This window comes from Euprymna scolopes, chromosome 1, assembly GCF_053919585.1.
Source record: "Euprymna scolopes isolate OS-2025 chromosome 1, ASM5391958v1, whole genome shotgun sequence".
Lineage (NCBI taxonomy): Eukaryota > Metazoa > Mollusca > Cephalopoda > Sepiida > Sepiolidae > Euprymna > Euprymna scolopes.
Window position 1 is genome coordinate 105,193,070 of NC_136482.1, and position 22,500 is coordinate 105,215,569.

The 22,500-nt window shown below is 33.8% G+C and overlaps 1 protein-coding gene across 6 annotated transcripts in view; it reads right to left on the reverse strand.

The window, feature by feature from the left end:
- LOC145263121 (protocadherin-7-like) overlaps window positions 1-22,500 on the reverse strand; it is a 391,269-nt gene that overhangs the window by 105,456 nt on the left and 263,313 nt on the right. For all 6 annotated transcript variants that reach the window (XM_080120396.1, XM_080120104.1, XM_080120197.1 and 3 more), the window contains one exon: window positions 7,452-10,303. In XM_080120396.1, the coding sequence (XP_079976522.1) occupies window positions 7,452-10,184 (2,733 nt within the window). In that variant the 5' untranslated portion in view covers window positions 10,185-10,303. The remainder of the gene's footprint in view (window positions 1-7,451; window positions 10,304-22,500) is intronic.

The following is a 22,500-nucleotide window of genomic DNA, read 5'->3' on the forward strand; positions in this document are numbered from 1 at the left end:
AAAGATGTTGATTTTTATTATTTTAATGTACACATTATTGTAATAAGGTGTCCAGTAAACTAAATACATAAAAGACTACGTAGGATCGTGCATTCAGACCCAGATCTGAGTGTAGATATCTGTTAAGCTGCTACACTTAAGTTAATGTGTCCTTAGTCAAGGTAGAGGAAGCTCTTCTACACTAAAGCAATTTTTATTTTTGCCTAATTCCATAATACTCCTCTTTAGGGCGCTGGCTCCCCCCTCCTACATTAACACGACCTTGTGTCACATTTAACTTTCGTTGGGAAGCAAATAAATACCAATAAATACTAAAATACCTTGTTTTGAAGAGATTAATATATTTCTCTCCCTTTTCGTTCTAATGCAATTTCGTTCCATTTAGCTCCTTGCATGAAATGACATTTTGTTTTGTCTGGAGCGACTTCCATAAAAACACAGGAAGAAGAAATATATACAATGCATGAAAGGTTTGACGTCACTTTGACTTCTTCCTCACATAATTACGCCGTGTCAGACATATGCAAGCTTGTAAAATACGAAAGAAAAAAATGCCAATTCTCTTACGTCACTTTTTTTTGCACCCACCTCTTTCATATTTCAATCCATAAGGAGTAGTCGGACATTCTCAGTGAGGAATTCTAGAATCAAGATAGGAGTCGATTAAGTTAAGTTAGATTTTGTTTTAATAAAACGCAGAAAGCAATTATCGTTTCTCAAGCCGATTACGGGATATCAAGCGACGCCACTTTCGTGGGTTTCTGGACAAGGCCAAGAAAGTGCACTGCTGAAGAAAAATTAATCACTCGGTGCTTAAGCGTGAGTGTGCGCTGTGAGTAAAGGCATAAGCGTTAGTATGTAGTGGCAATTATATGTTAAATTTCAAAATTTCCAGAGGAAGTGCTTCATGGCATGAAACACGTGTATTATTATCTTCAGAAATTGCTATATTAATAGCAATTCCTGAAGATAATAATAGGAAAATAAAAAGTGAATCCTATGAAACACTTTATTTTAAGTACGTCTCTGTGTCTTTGTCACCAGTCTTGCTTAAGTTATTAATGCACGCATCTTATGTTAAAAGCGTCGAAATATTTTTATAAGAAGGCTCCGTCCGTCGATATGTTAATCACACTTAAGATGTGTTCTTTGCTGTTGCAATTCAATTGTAAATAGCATTTAAAGATGTCGCCGTAGCATTGTCGCGAGTTGTCACAAAGCCAACAATAGGCTATTGTTGACTAGGGCCTGTACTAGAACTGTTACTGTTCTAGAAAGTCAATCCTACCAGGCTTTGCCCTCACTCGTTGAGAAGGGCTTCGTATATTGCTAATCGCCTGAGGCGCCTCTATCGTGGAATGCCGACGGGGTTGCCAAAGCAATTTTTACAACCCAGAGTGCTCCTTCCTAGATGTGCTGGCGGCTCTTCAATCCAACTTTCCGACCCTAGCATCACATCCTTTCGCTGTGGGAGAGGGATAAATAAACAGTCTCGAGAAAAAGTTGCATGAAAGCTGGACGCATATCATTCAGTGTATTTTCTCGTCGGAAAGTAGTAAATAAAATAAGGCATAAGGTCAGTTTTCTAGTGGGGAAAATTCAACTCCTAGAAAAAGTTATAGTCTTGATTGGGACAAAAATTTAAATCGCTTTTGTCTAGAAAGATTTCCCATGGCTCAGTGAACAGCAAAACAGGTATAGTGTAATACCAGAACAGATACTACACATTGCATGGATCATACTATATCCAAAGCGGCTAAAAGGTATAATTTAGATGAATTAAACGTGTCTTGGTATTGTCATAGTTTACATTGAAAATAATATGGTTGATATATTTCGTATTATGAGTAAGCCATTGCGGTGCTTAACTTGTTTCATTTAAAATAACACTTTTTGAATGAGAAATGAAACTTGTAATTAAATAATTCTGACCTGTTATGTGCCCATCTCCAAGTAAGACTTGGGCGTTTCAAAAAAGCCAGGCGAAGAGTTCATTTATGGTAAAGCATTCATCTGAATGCTACGGGAGTTAAGTTCCTTACACCGCCGTACCTCATATATTCGAACGTCTTTATGTTATTATTATATGATAATAAATAAGTATATGTAGTTTAGTATGATAAAAAAATGTTTGAATTTTGGAATAAATATAACAATCTTTCGCAAGGCTGAATAGAATGCAAGGTAAATAAAAGGAATTTCAATGTTTATTTGTAAATTCGGGAAATAAAGTCCAAGGCAACATGGAGGGATTTTGATTAGCAAATATTTGGTAGAATTTTCGAAAAATAAACAGATCTAACACAATATTAGAATTTAATTTCACGATATATATATATATACGCACACACACACAAATATATATATATATATATATATATATATATATATATATATATATATATATATATATATAATATCATTGTATTATAGTCCCAGTGTTTGCAATCAATACGAAATTATTTTAAAATCTCAAAAATTTTGTAAAAAGTGTATGCTTCAAACGATCCGTAGATTCATTAATATGCTCCATATAATGATGATATATTGTTATTTTAAATGCCTTTTATATTCGACATCATTAATTCTAACCGATATCTTGCTGACCAAATCTCTACATAGCACCCCTGTAGCTTATGTCCCTTAGTAGCCCCCTATATCAAAGTGGCAATGTGTCTTGTTTGGGTTGAAAATGTAATAAAAAATATAGGCCTTTGAACAAGGTTTAAAAACGTAATTGATTTTTGCAATCATTTTCAAATTAATATGTATTTTTAAAAACTATTCTAATATATTGAATACTATAGAAATGCGCACAATATTTTCCATTTGTATAAACCCTCTTCAGTTTTAGGATTTTTATTATAATATAAAAGCACAATCTAATAAGAGCACAATCTCAAATTAAGTAATTTGTGGCTAAAAAATAATAGAATTTTAAATGAGTTATTTCAACATTAATTCATTAATCAAATTTGTCTTAGCGTTTCATCTACACTTTTATAAATTATGTGCCAAGGGATTTCTTGTAGATTATTGCACTTAACGCGACTTCAATGTTTTCATTATTTTGAAAGCCCGTAAGGTGTGCAATTTGTTTTGCAAATCACTAAACCCTTCAACTGTAAAAAGTTCCCGTCAGTTGTTGTCCTATAATTAAGTTTCAACTTGGTTTCAACGCTAGTAACACGTTTATTGATAGAGTTCAATAAATAACTAAATAATCTAGAAAAGGAATCAAATGTTCTATCGCTTTGCCTTTCACCGATTAAAAATATTTTCCTTTTTTTTCATTCTCCTTTAATCGGACGCTTTTTGAAATAAACATTTGCATGAAACTGTTTTTCGTCGTATCAATAATTTGTCTAATCTCATGACGAAATAGAATACGTATTTTACACGAAACTACTACAAGAAGAAAATGGTGCAAACCGAAGGTTTGGTATCCCACGTCAGAATCCAGTAGGTTCGATAGCACTACTTTAACTAACAGATATTGGCCACCACCACCACCACCACGTGGCCTCCTCCTGTGAGAGCGTCAGTCGAGAAATGATCGGAGATTGATGCCGACAACACAACGAAGTCGGTCAAAAAAAAAAAGGCGTTCGATTTTTATTCATATCGACTTAATTTTTATTGAAAACGAATGGCGAATTTAATCATAGCTGGAGAGTAAATGATAACTAAATTTTTCTCTACATGGTTACTACGTAAAGGAATTACAGTGGTGTGAGAGGATTTTAACTCGGCTTTCCTTTCTTTTAGTCTGCGTCGGTAACAATTACACGTCATCAAAACGTAGACCTGGCATAAAATCCAAATCGTATGATTTGAAACGCACACAGTGTGATAATTCATCAACTATTTGAATCAGTGATGCAAAAATTTCAATAAAAAACGCCCCTCAGCTTTCTTTTTCTTATTTAAATGGGCATTTGACTGACAATCGGCAATTTTTACTTCACATATAATACTGCAATATCATTAATACAGTTTCCGACAAATTGGAAATAATTGCTGTTTATTTCTTAGCTAGTATTTATCATTTTCAGGAATCTGAATACTTTTTAAATAAGAAAATGTGTGAAATATATTTGATAGATATTCTTAACTTTTATATTTTGATGCAAAATATTTAAAAAAAAAATGTAAGAAACTGACATAAACGGACTTCGGCTAGAATGCATATAAATATTAATATTTACCCTGTAAACGTGTACTAGGTATGTATATATGCGATTCTCTCGAAAAACGACATGGAAAAGTCATTTGTTACAATTAATATATTAAGAATTAATACATGGAAAAGGCATTTGTTACAATTAATACATTAAGAAAATGCTTATTATAAAACTAGGTTGTTGAAAAAATGCCTTTTGGATGATTTCGCAGTGACTAAAAAAAATGCTAAAACACTTTTAAAATGAACTAAAAATGATTTCTCGTCCCTTCTTCATGGTTAATAGTAATGGGCTCCCACACGGGAGCTAAAATGAAATGGAATGTTTTCCTTTAGATCTATGACTTACGATTTTACGCAACTTAAACCTGTTACTATGGTTTCAGATGAAAAAAAAACGCATGTCGATGTCAGGGAGTGTGATCGGGATTGGGGAGGAGGATGTGTAAAGGGTTTTAGGTTGTGTGGATGAATAAGCATTATCAGTCATGGTGAAAACAAAAAAAAAATTGAAAACACAAAACCCCACAAAATACATAACAATTGTAAAAATAACACAAAAAACAACAAATCGAAAAGTCCACTCTCATGCAACACAAGTCAGGTTATTAAGGGTTGGGATATACAGAGAAAAAGTAATGAAAATTGTTAAAACTTTGAAAAACACAGTGTACAAAGATTACATTGTTATGGGCGCATATCTAAATAAATATTTATTTTAATATACACATATACACATACATATGTTTCATCTTCACCAATAATCACCAGTGTGGCTATACACTAATATTCCGATCGTTCGAACGTCAGATCATCGATACGAACATCATGACAACCGTATAAAATACGAAACATACATCCTATTTATATTTAAGATCATGTTTCAAAGAGCATTCCATACGGAAAGGGAAAGAAGTACGCAGTTTATCTGAGATAGAAATGCTTCCATATTTTTTTATTCAGACCAGTCACTTTTAAACTAATGATCGTTTTCTTCATAAATATTATATAAATATCCACATACATATATGCGTCATTTTCTCCAAGAATCATCAAGATGCTGCTATATATATATATATATATATATATATATATATATATATATATATATATATATATAATCAAGAACCGTCCCAATTTGGAAAAATTATTGTATTATATGCATAAAGAATGCTAAATGGTCCGATTAAGATTTTTTTCATCTATTTTGAGATATAAAGTAAAGTTTCTACCGAAAATATAGTCATTATCAGCTTTATTTTTTACTCGAGTTAAAACAACTCTCTCTCTCTTTATATATATATATATATATATATATATATATATATATATATATATATATAATGCGTGTATGGAGAAAGATAGAAGAAGAGAGAGCAACGGCAGTCTCTTTCTCGATTTCTCCCTACAAAATAAACATTTGATTCTAATTTGTCAGTCATTCCTTTAGAACTTTGCAACATGTTGTCGAGAAAAATAAAATGCAATTCAATTTAATTCCTTCTAGTAAATACTTCGACCAGATCGGAAGTATTTCCATATATATATTATCTTTAAAAATAGAAAAGTTCATACTCATTTGTCAGTAGAGTTATTTTACACAAAATATATAAAATTCATAGTTTCAACGTACCAACAAATAAGTAAAAATATTACTTGGCAACAACAAGTAGGTACAGCTAGTGTATATATATATATATATATATATATATATATATATATATATATATATATATATATATACTATTCAAATATCGTGTTTTATAGAAGCTTACTGTCTTTCTAATGTTAAACAGAGCCGATTATTATATAATATAAATGATACTATCGTCATAAAACATGAAATAATTGCAATAAGTTATGTAGTTTTCCAAACATATTTCCAAATATGTCTTTTCATGTGATTTGTCATATTACTAATCTATATATAACTAAAGTATAAATGTAAACTTCCTGATTATATATATATATATATATATATATATATATATATATATATATATAAATATATATATATATATATATGATACTTTTTCTGTTATGTTCCGAGATATTTACTTTGATTTCATACGGTATATATCTATGCAAAACTATTAAAACACAAAATAAAAAATAAATATTATATATGTACTATTAGCACTTAATCTTTCTTTAAGTCCTCTTCAGGTTATGAAATGCTATTTTATATATACATATATATAATTGTTTACTATAATAACGGTTAGATACCAACAGACACTTGTGTTTCATCCTTTCGGGTATCATCAGTGCAGGGTGTCACGATTATCGTCGTTCGCGAGATTCAAAACAAGCAAGGAAACCATAACTGACTCCATTTGCAAGGACGAAATCCACTCGGCCACCGTCAACCGCGAGAAATATCGTTGAAATTTAAACATTTTTTAAAAAAATATCTTTAACGTCTCTCAGATTGATCTGATGATTATAATATCAAAATCTGCGCCTGCGAGCTAAAGTGACCGACTTTATTTCAACTGTAAAGTACTCAACGACGAAAAAACAAGTTTCTTAAAGGAGCTGGCATAATTATTTACTATAATAATTATTAAATCACTACAGACACTAGCATTTCATCCTTTCGGGAATCATCACTGCGGGGAGGGGGTCGCGATTACCTTCGGATATATATAATTTGTAGGATAAATGTGGTTTTGATATTAGAAACGATACCACTGTATTAATAGATGATTAATGATTTCGACGGGATTAAACCATAAAAGTAACACTAACAGGATACAAATAAAAGCCGCTTTAGGTCAAAAAAGATCTTTTAAAAAAATTGTAAGTGGTAAGATTTGCCATAATTTACAATGCATAGTTCTCCATAAAAATAACTTTCGACTTATGATAATGCTAAATATAAGCATTAATATTTCTCTTATTTAGTGATGATGTGGTACCGGATAAACTGACTAATTAAGCGCTCGGCTCTTGATATTAGCTTCAAGCTTATAACAACGAATCAGTGTGGCACTGATCCGTTGTAAAACAATGAAACAGCTGTCTGTGAATTACTTTTTTACATATGCGCCCACAGAGGAAAGGATCAATGTATAACTTCCTGACACAACACTCTTGCGGGAATAATTCATACAGTAAAACAATAATTACTAGAAAATTATGTGAGACATGAAAAGATTGACACCGAAGTTCATTTAGAAAAGATAGTTTAGAAAAAGGAGAGAATTTATAATAAATAAAAAAAATAGTTGAAAACTATCATAGTAACTTAATTAAAAAGACTTACCCGATCTTGTCCAGCATTGAGGGTTGCTGTTTGTAACATTTCAGAATTTTTGCTATTAGTAGGACTGAAGACGTTAGTATCGCAATACGGACTTCTTTGTGGACTCCTAAACGTACTGTTACCTTTAAGGTTATTGTCCAAAGATAAGGAAGGGGTAAGGTCAAGTCCCGTGGATATATGCGATGTTGGCATACACTTGGTCGCTGGTGAATGGCACCCAGAGTTACCCTGAGTACCCATATGATTGGCGGCATTGCGCCGGTCCCTTCGGTCATTCCGTCGGATGATACATATCGTAAGAATGACGACAATTCCGACAGACCCTGTGACGGCAGTCAGAGCGATCACGATGAGCAGATTCTGGTGGGCACTGTTCTCATCGTCGACTTGAAGTCCAGCTAAGTTGGACGTCTCGTTACTGACCACCAGGGACAAAGATAAATTTGCTGTGGCCGATTGGACCGGAACCCCGCTATCTGAGACGAGGAATTGAAGTTGGTACTGACCAGTATCTTCACGGGTTGCCTCACGGTCAAAAGACAACAGTCCGCTGTAGGTGTCCACCGAAAATAATCCCCTGTCATTACCTCCGGTAATTTCATATTTCAAAAGCGCATTTTCGTCGCTGTCTTTGTCCTTAGCCTGCAATACGGTGATGTCTCTCTCGCTATCAGGATAGTAGTACACCGTCATACTGAAGTTGTTCATACTCGGAAATAGAAAATAAGGCTCATTATCATTTTCGTCCAACACTTCCACTAGGACGTCGATTGTATTATTCAAAGAAGGAAAGCCGTTGTCTTCAACAAGAACTTTAAACTTGTAAGCACTGTGCCCTTCGTGGTCAAGCAGTTTGCTTACCGACACAAAGCCGTCCTCCGATATCCAGAACGGTAACATTTCATTATCTTCAGCCAACAGGGAAAAGGTGAGCTCCCCACCGGCACCTAAGTCCGGATCCGAAGCGTTAATATAGCCGACTGGGAACTTGGGCATCTGGTTTTCATATGTTTTGAAACGGAACGAATCCTGAGTGAACACCGGATGCTCGTCGTTGATGTCGTTTATGGTCACGTGAACCGTCGCACTTCCGGTCAAAGACGGTTTACCAAGATCTCTGGCGTAAACTTTAAACTGCGTTCTTGGGGTTTCTTCGCGGTCAAATACGTTGGTCACCATGATGGTACCTGATGTGTCGTCGATCGTGAACCAGGAGGAAGCGGTTGCATCGAGGAAATACCGGATTTCCCCGTTGTAGACGATATCGCTGTCCGTAGCTGAAACCTGTAAGACCGACATCGCCAAGACATTATTCTCCGAGAAGGAAGTGTAATAATCTTCTTTACTAAACACAGGTGAATTATCGTTTATGTCTTCGACTTCGATAACGAAATTGTTCTCGCTGCGTAGTGACGGGGAACCTCGATCCTGACAACTGATGGTGACGTTATGTTTCTTCTTTGTCTCCCTGTCCACCGGCTTTTTTATGACCACCTTATATTTTTCAGCCCCTAGACTACGCAGTTGGAAATGTTCATGAACCAAAGCACAGCTGACTTCTCCACTATGACCGACGTCGTGGTCAACAACTTTTACATAAGCAACGAAACTGTCGGTAGCAGCTCCTTCGGAGACCAAAGCAGTATTCTTCTCCAGAGAGGCCGAAACAAAGTTGACAGAAATGACTGGTGGGTTGTTATGCGATGGTATTACGTGAACAGTAACCACTACCTGAGCGCTTAACGGTGGAACAGCGCCATCGGATGCTTCTACAAATAATTTGTAAACTGTAGTTTGGCCGGGTGATATCTTTTTTATCATCATGATCTCGCCGGTTATCTCGTTTAGTTTAAAATGGGCCTTAGCTGCGTCGGATGTCAGGGGACTGAATTTGTATGTGACTCGTCCATTATCTCCCAGATCGTTATCCATGGCTAAAACTGTAACAATCGGTTGCGTGTCACTGCGCTCATTCTTGGTGGAGACATTATACACACCTTTTACGAATGTGGGCGTGTTGTCGTTTAAGTCCGTCACAGCAATATCCACGTCGAGAACCTTTTGCTTTGGTGGGACACCGTTATCCTTCGCGATAATCTGCACGCTGTATTTATCTCTCCTTTCACGGTCGAGTTTTTTGTCGGCGTACAGGTTCAGATCTGACGACCCGTCGGGTTTTTTGGAAACTGTCAACCGGAAAGGTTCATTATGGTTCTTGCGAAGCTGGTATGTTACTTGGGAGTTTTGCACACCGATGTCCTTGTCTATGGCATTCGGAATTGACCGCCTTGTATTTGTGTCGCCTTCTAAGAACTCAAGACGAACTTTATCGTTTGGAAATTGCGGCTCGTGATCATTGATGTCCTTGATGAATACTTTTATAGTCAGAAGTTTCATGACGTTTTTCCCGTTCTGGATAGCGACATCCAATGTCCGGAAACATGTTAGCGTTCTGTCACATAGCGTTTCAGCATCCAAACGTTGTGCAGTATACAGTTTTCCCGTAGTTTCAGATACATTAAACAGCTGGGCGCTTCCAGCCTGACTTAACCGTAGGAACCGAAGAAGTGGTTTCTCCTTCTCTGAAACCTCGTTCATTACACCAGAGTCGGTTGCAATGTTTCCCAGATAAGTGCCTGTAGACGTCTCTTCTTTAATAGTGTAATTCAAGTCCGCACTTAGACAGCCGCATATGGCAATTGACAGTAGAAGGAAAGGAATTAAAGAAAACATTGTCCAGTTTGGGAAGAAGTGGTTGAATATTTTATACAGTTTGATGTGAATCCTTTAGAACTGGCGTCTGTATGATGTTTTTTCAGTCTTGGAAGAAAGTACCTGTCTGTGTTTATAACCTGCAAAAGAAATAAAACAATTATAATAAAATCAATGCAAATGAAAGGTAATAATTTTTGTAATGTTTCTTTCTGTAATAGCAAGCTTATTTCGGTATAAACGGGATTTTATTAAATAAATTTTTAGTAACATTTGTTCATATGAAACAAGATTGAATGCATATATGCATATATTATAATTCGGTAGAATACACAATGTACGACCTACTCAATATATTGTAATCCTGCTCCAAAAATGCAAAATCAACAAGTATTACTTTGTGCATATGTTTCAGAATATGTATATTTAGAAATCATCTCACCAGGCCAAAAAAATGTTTATGACTTCCTGAAGAAGAAATTAACAAGAGATTTTAGAAGCATCAGAAGAAAAAATACACACAAAATATTTAAAAAAAAATAATTTACCATATTCTTCCTTTTTTAAGTCGAAATATAATAATATGATTTAAGAATACTTATATAGTTCCAGTTTGTACAAAGTTAATACAAATCTTATATTTTAATGATTTTTGCTTAATTTCTTTGGGAAACAATTAGTAAATAAGACACACATATATGCATAACTTGTTATTGGCAGGTTGTTGCCGGTTTGCAAAGTTCACTAATTGAAATACATAAACAAAAATTTAAATGATTAAAAAGAAACCCTTTTCAATGTATGAATAAATAAACATTAGTATTTCTTAATGCAAATGAATATATAGTATCCCAGTAATTTGGATCTGAATTTATTTACCTTTTAACAAATATAATCCCGTTTATTTTAAACCGATTGCTGTATTACAAATTGGTAGCTTAATGTAGTTTAACTTGTGCTAGCACTTATTAATCTCTAACCAAAGACAATCATAATATTTTCTTCGCTTCACTCTATCATAAGAAGTTCTATAATAATTTCACAAGGTAGTCTCGGAGAAAAAGTAAAGGAGAAAACAGACTGGAAGAAACATATATTTCTGTGGAAATATACTTTATTTCATTATAATATATACCAATCCTTATTTAAGAAGCAATATAATGAGTGAACGGCAAAAGTCTATATGTCAAATTCATGATGTTGACCATCTTACAATTTATTCCTTTAATTCAGTTTACATTCACAATTCTTGACAGTATATGTTTCGTAGCACTAAATCAATCATTTAATTATTATATCAATCAGTGATTCTATTTTGCACTTAACTCATCAGAGGAAATAGCAACTATTTATTCATCAAAAGGAAAATAATTGCGTTTTGACATGATTAAAAATCCGAAAATTGGAAGGGAAACTGTAAATAGCTTATAATATGTTCACATTACGCCATTCAAAATTTAGATACTGTCAAGAATTGTAAATGTCAACTGAATTAAAGGAATAAAATTGTAAGATGGTCAACATCATAAACTTTGGAATATATACTTTTACCATTCACTTATATATATATATATATATATACTAGAAAAAGTACCCGTCGTTGACTGGGTTCAAAAACAGCCTACAGAAAATGGACTCTGATTTATGAAAGTATGATAGGTTATGAAAAGGAAGGGTTGTAAAATTGGGTTGAATTTGGGGGTATCAAAACCTAAGCAAAATATGATGAAAGTAAAAATAAAATAGATAAACCCCATAATTTATTATACCATACCTGTTCACACTGAAACACTTATCACAATATTCTGCGGATCTATATTTAAAAAAAACCTTGTTAAACTTTGTGACATATTTCCATTCTATGGAGGTCAGGTTCGAACGAACACCACATAATTTTATAATCCTATATTTCTTCAAACTGAAACATAATTATCAAAGTATACTAACGCAAATAGATATAAAAAGACTTTATTAAAGTTTGTGCCTATTTCCATTCTATGGAAGCCAGGCGCGAACGCAGACCCCATAATTTTATTATACCATCCCTATCTAAGTTAAAACATATCAATGTATTCTTATGTACATCTATATATAAAACCCTTGTAAACTTTTTTTTTAATTTTTAAATTTTTTATTTCCATAGTTTGTGGACCAGGCGAGAAGGAAGACCCCACAATTTTAATGAACCACCGTTCTGCCAGATCAAACATACCCATTCCTGTGTCTCGATACATCTTCTATCATTATATGTAATCATTTTTTTAAAATAGTCAACCATATACGAGCCTATTCGTGACCGGACACACACACACAGAGGCATTCAGCTTATATATATATATATATATATATATATATATATATATATATATATATATATACTCTAGTAAGCCGTCCAGCCATTAAATAGGCTTAAATATATGTTAATTTTGCAAATTTCGTATAGAGCTTATTCTCCTTTGATTATTATATTGTACCCAATAAATAATAATAATTTCAAAAGCTTAAAAATATAACTTGGATGCCATCAGCTAGAATCGAAATCAAATCATTTAGCCCTCTAACGGTATTACTTTCCATCTGAGCTAACGGTACATGCATATAAAAAGTTGACACATTTATGCAGTTAAATTTACACATGTGCATTTGCGCATGCATGCGTTGAGCATACACATTACGTCGAACTTCGCCTGGCAATTCAAAATTTTCAACTTTAATTCCTTTAGCAACTATTTTATCGGGCAGAAAATTACATCGATTTTGTTCCACATCTCCAAATATCCTTTATATTAAGCTTCAAATCTGTGGACCAAACATGACACAGTAGTTTGGTAGAGACCGTTTCGCAAACAGATTTTCTCTAAATGCACTTTAATTGTTATGCAATTCTGTACAATGTAAAACCTATGCGCAAATAGAATTGTGTGCAACAGTGAAATAGAACAAGTCATCCAATAGGACAATAGATAAAAAACGAACAGTGAATTAATAAGTTTGTTTTAAGAAAAATATGCAAATTAATTATGCTCGTTAAAGTCACTGGTATATTAACGAGTAAGCGTATAAGGAAGGTATACTCACTTTTAAAATAGAAACACGGGGTTTTAATATCAATGTAAGTGCGATAAATAACTGCACTTTATAAAAATATATATTTTCATATTAACGAGCAAGATAGGGAAACACGTGCTTATATAAAAGGTATATACTATTTTCACATTTGAAGCAAATACTAAATAACTTGCCTACAAGTACTAAAATAAAAACTTAATGGATAAAACACCATCTGCGTTTATCACCTGCAATAGAAATGATAACGCCCGTCTATGTTGATTATAATATAAATAAAAGATAAACACGTTTTTATTTTGCTTTCTGTTGGTGTAAACCAATTTTTATTGTATATAATTTGAATGTTCGATTTTATCTAATATTCGTTCGAACGAATACACGTGTACGTTAAACGAACAGAAGTTTTGCATCACATTTATGTCCTCACGGTGTCTGATAAACTCCATTTATCCCTTGTATGGTAACCATATTGAATATCAGAAGAAAGCTAACAGTTCCTTGCACAGTTCTAGATCGTCGTTGTGCAGGGTGTACAATCTTAGCCTCCCTCTTAGATATCTATGATCGTAAAGACTGGAGTGCTTTTCATATATTACAACTACTGTTTTATGTCTATTGACAACACCGATGGCTTTATTTTCAGTGTAATATACAAATCTAGAGGTGAAGAATAAGATCAGTTTGATCTTTTATTCATTTGTTCACATATCAATGAATACCCTAACTCTTCTATAAAGTCAAGTAAATCTTTGAAAGTAATATCGCTCAAATATTGTATTTACAAATAATTTTTTATAATAATTTAAAGAAAAAACTATGAGGACAAATCGTTAATGTACGGTCAGAGGTACATCAAAATATATGTTACCAACATTTTGGATGGCATGCATGATTCTATTGTCGCCAACTTTGAGTACTTTGAATAAGTAATTTTAACAGGTGTGATTTTTTATGAATTAATCTAAGGAGAGTTAGACCAGTTCACAGCAGACCGTAAATACTTACATACTGAGAGCGGTATTAATATATACAGTTTTCAGCGGGTAATTCTTGATGATTAGTGCTTATATCAACAAGCTCCCCTCGGTCACATTTTTACTCGATTGGATAATGGTATCATGAGAATAGAACATATACTGCATTAGTTACAAGTAAGAGGTAATGCGTGGGAGCATGGTACCATGACAAAAGAACATATACTACATGAGTCATTACTGAATAGAAAACGGACAGCAGAATAACACATTAATTAAAGTAAGTGTACGTTTCGTTTGCAGACAACCCGATACTAAATTTCCATTATTAATATTTCTGTCTCAGTAATGTTTATGGATTTTAAGTTGGTGTGTTCTCTTAAGTTTTTTCCTTTTTTAAGGTGATCGATAATTTCGAATGTAAATTTTTATTTACTCCACTGGAACGACTCTGAACATATTCTGTGTTCAATTACTCTTAGTTTCTGTCAAACGGATTGCTCTAGTATAATTAAAATATTATTATTTTATGGGGGCTAGGTAAGAAAATCGTGGTAAGTGATCAAATAAGTCGATCAAATAGTTTTCTAGAATGTATACACCTAATATTTAGTATTTTAATATCTGTCCGTTTAGGAGACAATGGTGTGTAGCGTTTCATATTAGTTTGTAGCGAATTAGTGCGTCTGGTCTGATTACGCAAGCCTATCCTGGATGGACAGGCCCTGTTTCCCTGCTACACATGTAGGCGGTGTCTGGTTATGAAGGTTCCACTGCAGCTTTCTATCCTCGATGCTATCTACTCTCCCTTCATTTCTTCTTTCCTCACTCGACTTAGAGCATACCTTTACAACTTTTCTCTAGCGGATGCGATCTTCAGCCACGCACTCCTAGACTATTGTGTCAAGGAGGCTAACCTTTATGTCTCGCTTGCAAATATCCTTATCGCGTAGAAAAAGTATTCTGGCTTATCCGGAGCCAGTTGCTAGTTCACCATGAACAATATCTTTTGGGATTCTCCACGCTTCTATTGTATTCGTTTCATATAACCAAGCTTCTGGAATCGTAGTTCGGTGAACAAACCGAACATCCTACGGATGTCTTGCTGATCAAGAATCGTCTTGTTTAAGACACACTATTTTTTATCTTTGGATTGGTAGTGCTGTTTTGTTTAAAGTTGATACAATAATCTCGTGGAGTCTTCGTTCTCTACAGATTCAATAGAAACAAGACAAATACTTGGAAAGGTTTTGGAAATATACTTCCATAACCAAGTGTATCCTGTGAGTACATGAACCAGAATACTTAAATATGTATATTCTAGACTGAACAAACGTGGTACAATAATATTGTAGGTTGTGAGCACGCATCAGACGGTCACACAATGGAAATACAGTGTAACCCGAATATAAGAACTGTTTATCCTGTTCCGACAGCGCTCTTATATCCGGCTTTTTATATCCAGATTATCCTGTACATTAACACAGGCTCAAATCTCTCTTATATCCGTTTTCTTATATTTTGGTCTCTTATATACGGGTTACACTGTACTTTAAAGCAGGTAAGCAATAAAAATCATATAGGGATGAAAGATACACTGTGGATTTTTCTCGCACTCGGCAAGTTTACGTAAATATAACTATTTCTAGATAAGTATATTTTGATCATCTTGGTTAGTCAAGAGAAAATTGTTTACATCTGAACAACCATCGGAGATATTTTTTTTTCTTAGAAAAAAGAAATTCCAGTTGCCACATCCGTAACAAAATGTAAAAGAACTAGTTGCTAATGTTTTGGGAGAGTTGTTGCAACGTCATGTATGAAGGTTTAGAATTCCATTGGGATGTTTACATTTACTTTGTTAAAACCATATGGGGATAAAAACAAATAATGATAAAACACCATAAAAGAGAATAAAACGTATTTACATCACAGCGAAAACGGATAATTCGAATTTAGTACTTAAGATATTTGTGTTATTCAAACCTTTCCATCTTCTGCTCCTTTGAAGCTCTTGTAATTATAATATTATTGCGGCTATCAGTGCCTTTCCTCTGTCTCGGCTATTTGGGTTTTCTCTCTGTATAAATTAGTCGTGCGCGTTAACTGCAAACACTTTGAGAATGTTAATCTGAGGCAATGCTTAGCAGATGGCTGCGTAATATTCTAATGGCGGACAAACCGTCATGCTCTCCGGCTTTCTGGCATGCGCAATACTCTCAACTAAGTCGATAATGGCTAGTTCGTGTAATCCAAGTGACGAATCAAGAATAGAAAGACGATAGAAAAAATGACGTTTTATTACACTTAGTCACAATTCTTGCGAAAGTTAAGCATCCAAAATATGCCTAAGGCGTAACGTTTCGTTCGACTCCCAGGAATGGTATGTTAATGTAATTTAGAAAACCTTGAGAAATCCGTTACGTGGAGACATTTTCAATTAGTTATTTTATTTATTTATGACCGTAGTCTCCCTTAAAAATAATTCTTGTTCGTCTATGCGTTTCATCGTCAGTATGAACCGGGTGAAATTTACTAAAATATCAATTAAGGATAAGAATTTGAAAAACGGAAGTGACGTACATGTTTATGAAACAAAAATGTGGGCTGTAATGAGAAAAAAAAATGAAATCTATTGTGAACGTATTTAATTGGAAATGTTCTTAATACTTATGGAGATTGGCCAAATTACCTAATAATTCTCAATTTCGTCTTTACACTAACATAGTCTAAGAGTGCTCTTGTGTTGTGTATGAAATTAAACTTAAAATACATGCGGCGATGAGCCGTCGGGTTTTTAATTTAGCGGCGTGTACGTTGGAAAGGAAAACCTCTTTCATTATTAAATAGGCTCTACTTTAATTTATTTGCTTCCTGAAAAAAGGGCTAAACTAGACATAAGGTTTGCATTTATTTAATGCGGGGAAGATGCATTCTGGATTGAAACAAATAGTTACTCTCTTTAGAAAAACATGCATATCAGTGACCGAGGGTAGAAAGAGGAATTTTAGTATCGGAACAGATACTACACTTTCTTCCTAGCCAGAAATTAAAACAAAAACTGAAATCAGGATACTTGTCGGTTTCCAACTATGAGTCAAATCTAATATATCCTTTTATTTATTTGCTTCCCCACCAAAGCAAATTAGGCACAAGGCCGTTTTTAATGTGGGGTAAAAACCAGCTCCCCTAAAAGTAGGCAAAAAGGGGGCACTCTGGTTACCAAAAATAATAATTGTCCCAGTATAGAGGGTTTCCCCTCCATTGACTGGTACAAATTATCTTAAATGCAGCATCTGGAGAACAGATACTACACTTTGATCCCGGTCCGAAGGCCAAGAACAACAGGGTGTTTATTTGCTCCCCCACCGAGCAAATTAGGCATAAGAGACCAAAATTAATTAATGTGAGGAGTGAAGGGGAAATGGGGACCAACTCCCCGGAAAGTAGGGGAGCTGGATAATGAAATTGGTATGAAGGGTTGCCCCTACATTGACCAAGGTCTTATATGTGGGGTCGCCCCCACATATGGTCTTTGCTTGCAGTATCTGCCGGAACAGATACTACACTTTGATCAACAGAAAAAAGGCAATCCCTTTTTCTATTTATCTAATATATCCTAAATATGGAATTATTGGAACTGAAATGTTATAAATTTATATTGACTCTACAATAACTGTTTGAACTAAAGCTTTAATAAGTGAGTTGAGTTTAATAATCGCAGGGTTTGAGAATTAAATGCCAATATTTATTTTAGTTTCTTTTACACTCGCCATTTTTCTATTGTCTATTTATATTCTAATCAACACTATACTGTGGACTTTATATATATATGGTGATCACCACTTACCAAGGCCCGGAAGCCACTCGGGGATAAGTGTTATTGCGTGTACAGTACTCAATGGGATAGTATCGTAGTAATCGTTAGTACTGGAGATTTGATAAAGTGCCTTACTATAGGAGGCGGTTCATCTGGAATTTGTTTGTGTTGGACTTGAAGACATCCAAGTTGTAGTCAGGTGGGAAACAGGCAAAGAGATGAGAGTTCCATAAGCGTGCAGTTCTAAGAAAGAAGCTTTGTTCATGGAATCTACGTTTTGATTTAGGCACAGATAAAGAGTGGGGAAAATTATTGACAGTGGTGTTTATAGACGGGTGTTTATCGTGAAAGATTGGCGAGAGGGGCAGAGATTGGAGCTCAGACGAGCACTTGCCATGGAAATAACGGTGAAATGATATATATAATTAGAATGCGGTCCGACGTTGCTCAGTGGTAAGATACTCTTACATATATTTTAATTCATGCAAATTACGTATTTATTATTATAGAGACAATTCTCTGTCGATTATTATATTCAACCTAAGATGTAGTCGTGAGATCAAAACACATGAAATAGAATTGAAACCAAAACATGAACCTCTCGATCCTCCTTCCTTTCTCTCTGAGCCACGCCAATATATACACACTGTAGTGTATTGTAGTCTAATTAAAACAAAAAGAAGAAATACCTTATCAAGGCTTGATTTAACTGAATCTTACATAATTTAACTGAGGCAAGAGGCAAAAATAATATGTACAAGAATAAAAAGGCTGTATTTAAATAAAGATCTCCCGATCACGTGAGCAAAAATTATGTAGTCTTTCCCCATTTTAAATGAAACTGTAGCATATGCATCTATATATATATATATATATATATATATATATAGAGAGAGAGAGAGAGAGAGAGAGAGAAAGAGAGGGTACAGGAGGATAATGCAAACTATATTTACTTTGGTTTTATGCAAGCGAACAAAGAGAAGATAAAAACTATATATTAACCTATGCAGATTTTATTATATAAATTTAATATTTCCGTGAAAGTTGAAACTCAAAATAATACTAATTTTTTCTAACATCTTAAAGTAATTTTAGTAGATTTAAATTGTGGCACTTAAAACATTTTTATTATAAATTATACTAATTTGATACGCCGAGAGTTACAAATAGATACTAGAAATATATTAGTTTATCAAACATAAATAAATAATAATAAATACAATGCAAGCTAAAAATAAATTTAAAAAATAGAAACCTGCGGTCACCATTCCCGGAATGCTGAAGAGAGTTCAATATTTCTCGACAGTAATTTGGTGTCTCTATATTTGATTTGAGAGTTTATATATATATATATATATATATATATATATATATATATATATATATATATATATATTCTTTGTAAACGCAACAATCACTATTTGTTGAATTGCGTGTGTGTATATATATATTCTTTGTAAACGCAACAATCACTATTTGTTGAATTGCGTGTGTGTAATATATATATATATATATATATATATATATATATATATATATATATTCTTTGTAAACGCAACAATCACTGTTTGTTGAATTGCGTGTGTGTAATATATATATATATATATATATATATATATATATATATATATATATATACACGAGGTGGCTTAAATAGGTTTCCATACTTTCCGTATGGTCGTTTATTGATAGTACACATATGAAACTCTACTCACCTTCGAAGTAATCTCCTCCGACTGTAATGACAGCCTCTAAGGTTTTCGTTGGGATTAGTGAATAACCAAAAAGTCACAGGACGCAAGGTCGGGACTGAAGGGAGGGTGCGGATCGGCCTTGATGCTTATCTTATCAAATAGTCTGTGACACGGATGAATTTGTGTACTGAAGCATACACACAAATATTTTGTAACTTGCGTTTCTCACAACTAATTGTGTGTACAGTTCCCACACTGACATCAAACTGTGCACTAATTGTCTTCATAGACACACAACCCTCCTTATCCATGAAATTCATTAATTGGCTAATCTACTCTGGTGTTCTGACTTCCTTACTCCCCCTGCATTTCTCATCCCTAAAACATCCTCTGCTTTCCTCGATACTTTTATGCCAGTGAAAAACTGAAGCATTCCAAACGTTTCTATCGCATTTTCCAGGATATAACAGAATTTTATTGCATATCGTTCTAAAGTGTCCTCACATCCAGATTGCCCTATTGAAATTCACCAGCTAATCAGGCTTTAGTAGAGTGTATTCCAATTCCTTCTGTAGCTGTTTATTAAAACCTGAAATCATAAAAATTGGTCAGTCATTCTCTAAGATGTATAGTAATAACATACTGAATTTTCAAGGGTCTACGATAATTTTAAATGACCGTATTAAAAAGTCTGGAAAGCATCTCTCTCTCTCTCTCTCTCTCTCTCTCTCTCTCTCTCTCATATATTTGGTTATTCACTAACCCCAAGTAAAACCTTAGAGGCTGTCATTGAGAAGATGAAAGAGCCTGTGAAGAGGATCATTGACACGCTCAAATACGAGGACGTCCATGGGGCCTTCCAGAATTTGTTGGAATAGTAAAACAATTGCATTACAGTCGGAGGCGATTACTTCGAAGGTGAGTAGAGTTTCATGTGTGAACTATCAATAAGCGACAATACGAAAAGTATGGAAACTTATTGAAGACACCTCGTATATATATATATATATATATATATATATATATATATATATATTACACACACACACAATTCAACAAATAGTGATTGTTGCGTTTACAAAGAATTTATAACCTGTTAAGTTCAAAACGCCAGTTTTTAATGGACGTTTTTATGCAAAGTAAATTCAAGTCAGTCGTTTATTCTTTTCGCGATCTTCTGTTCGATGTCTCAAAGCTAAACCAAAAATGCAGACGCTTAAAAAGCGAGCAGCATCTGCTTTTTTCTCTTGGTGTTCTCGATGACAATGATGATGCTTTGCTGTTGCGCAACTTTTTGTGTGAACGCGTCTTCTCATTATTGATTTTTCTCGCGTTGAAGGGCTTGGAGAATGGAAAGATCGATCGGCTTTTTCACGCTTCTGTCGCGAAGAGTGAAAAAAAAAACCAAAAAAAAACAGTCGCTGTTACATCGATGGGGTTAAGTGGTTTGTCGTTGGTGACAAACTACCCGATTCGCTCTAATGCGCAGATGATACTATTTTGCACGTTTTTCAAAAAAATACAAAACACCAGAAGCTACGTACACAAATAATAACATACATACATACACACACACACACATACATATGATTGTTATCAAAAACTAAATACTTAACAAAGCAAAACTTATCAAGATAAGAAAAAAAATCAACATTACTAAAAGGAGCAAACAATATTATTAAATAGAAGATGAGAGATAAGTTATATATAAGTTTATTATATGAAAACAATACAGAAAAGTGTTCATCATCAGACTAGAAGAGTCAGAATTATACAAAATGCAAATATAGGACAAGAATTTAGATCTGAAATGGAAATGAAGTAATAGGATAATATGGTAAATAGTGATCCAAAGTACGCACATCATGAAAGAGTAAATCGGGAGGGTAGTGTATATGTAGGTCATAGTAATATATATATATATATATATATATATATATATATATATATATATATTCAACTATGAAATAATGGGCATAATTAGAGAAGAGCCAATAATAAAAGAATGAAGGAAAACATAGCGAAGATGGATGGGAAAGTGGAGAAAAAGAAGAGGAGATAGAAAAAAGTGATAGGGAAACACATATAGAAATAAATACAAATGAAACGATCTGAAAATGAAGAAAACGGGATGAGAAAAATGTTCAAAAAGTGTTCCATATAAGTTAAAATACATAAATAAATCACTATAATATGAAATAAAATAAATTAAAATACGTTTCAGGCTTTAGTTTAGGTTTCCGATAAGCGAAGATTGTGGCAACTGTTTACAAATCCAACATGGTAAAAAAAAAAAAAATGTGGAGCATCAAATCTTAGTAAAATCCTCGTATCCAGAAAGTATTTGTGTAGCAATATTATATAAATAGATGCGTCCATGACCTGTTGAGTTACTGCTGGAGCTATTTATGGAACTTTCATTTCATAGTTCTGAAATTTGGAACTGAGGATAAATTATTCGTGTAGAAATCACTGGCACAATGAATACTTGGTAAAATAAAGTTATAAAAAGTTACTCTTCTTTTGGTTGAAGGTTCAATCCTCAGTGCGGCGACCCTAAATACAAAATTGCGAATTACTTAGGACTTTTTACCAAGTCATGGCTGACAGAATGAAAGAACCCGGGCAAATTCCAGAGTTCGATAGAAAACTCCTTGAGTTCGACAAGACGCACCTGGAGAAGGCCGGAGGTTACATCGACCGAAACTTGAGCAAATAACACTCAAGATGAGAAAATGGGCTGAAGTATCCAAATAATACGTACTTTCATTTAATTAGAA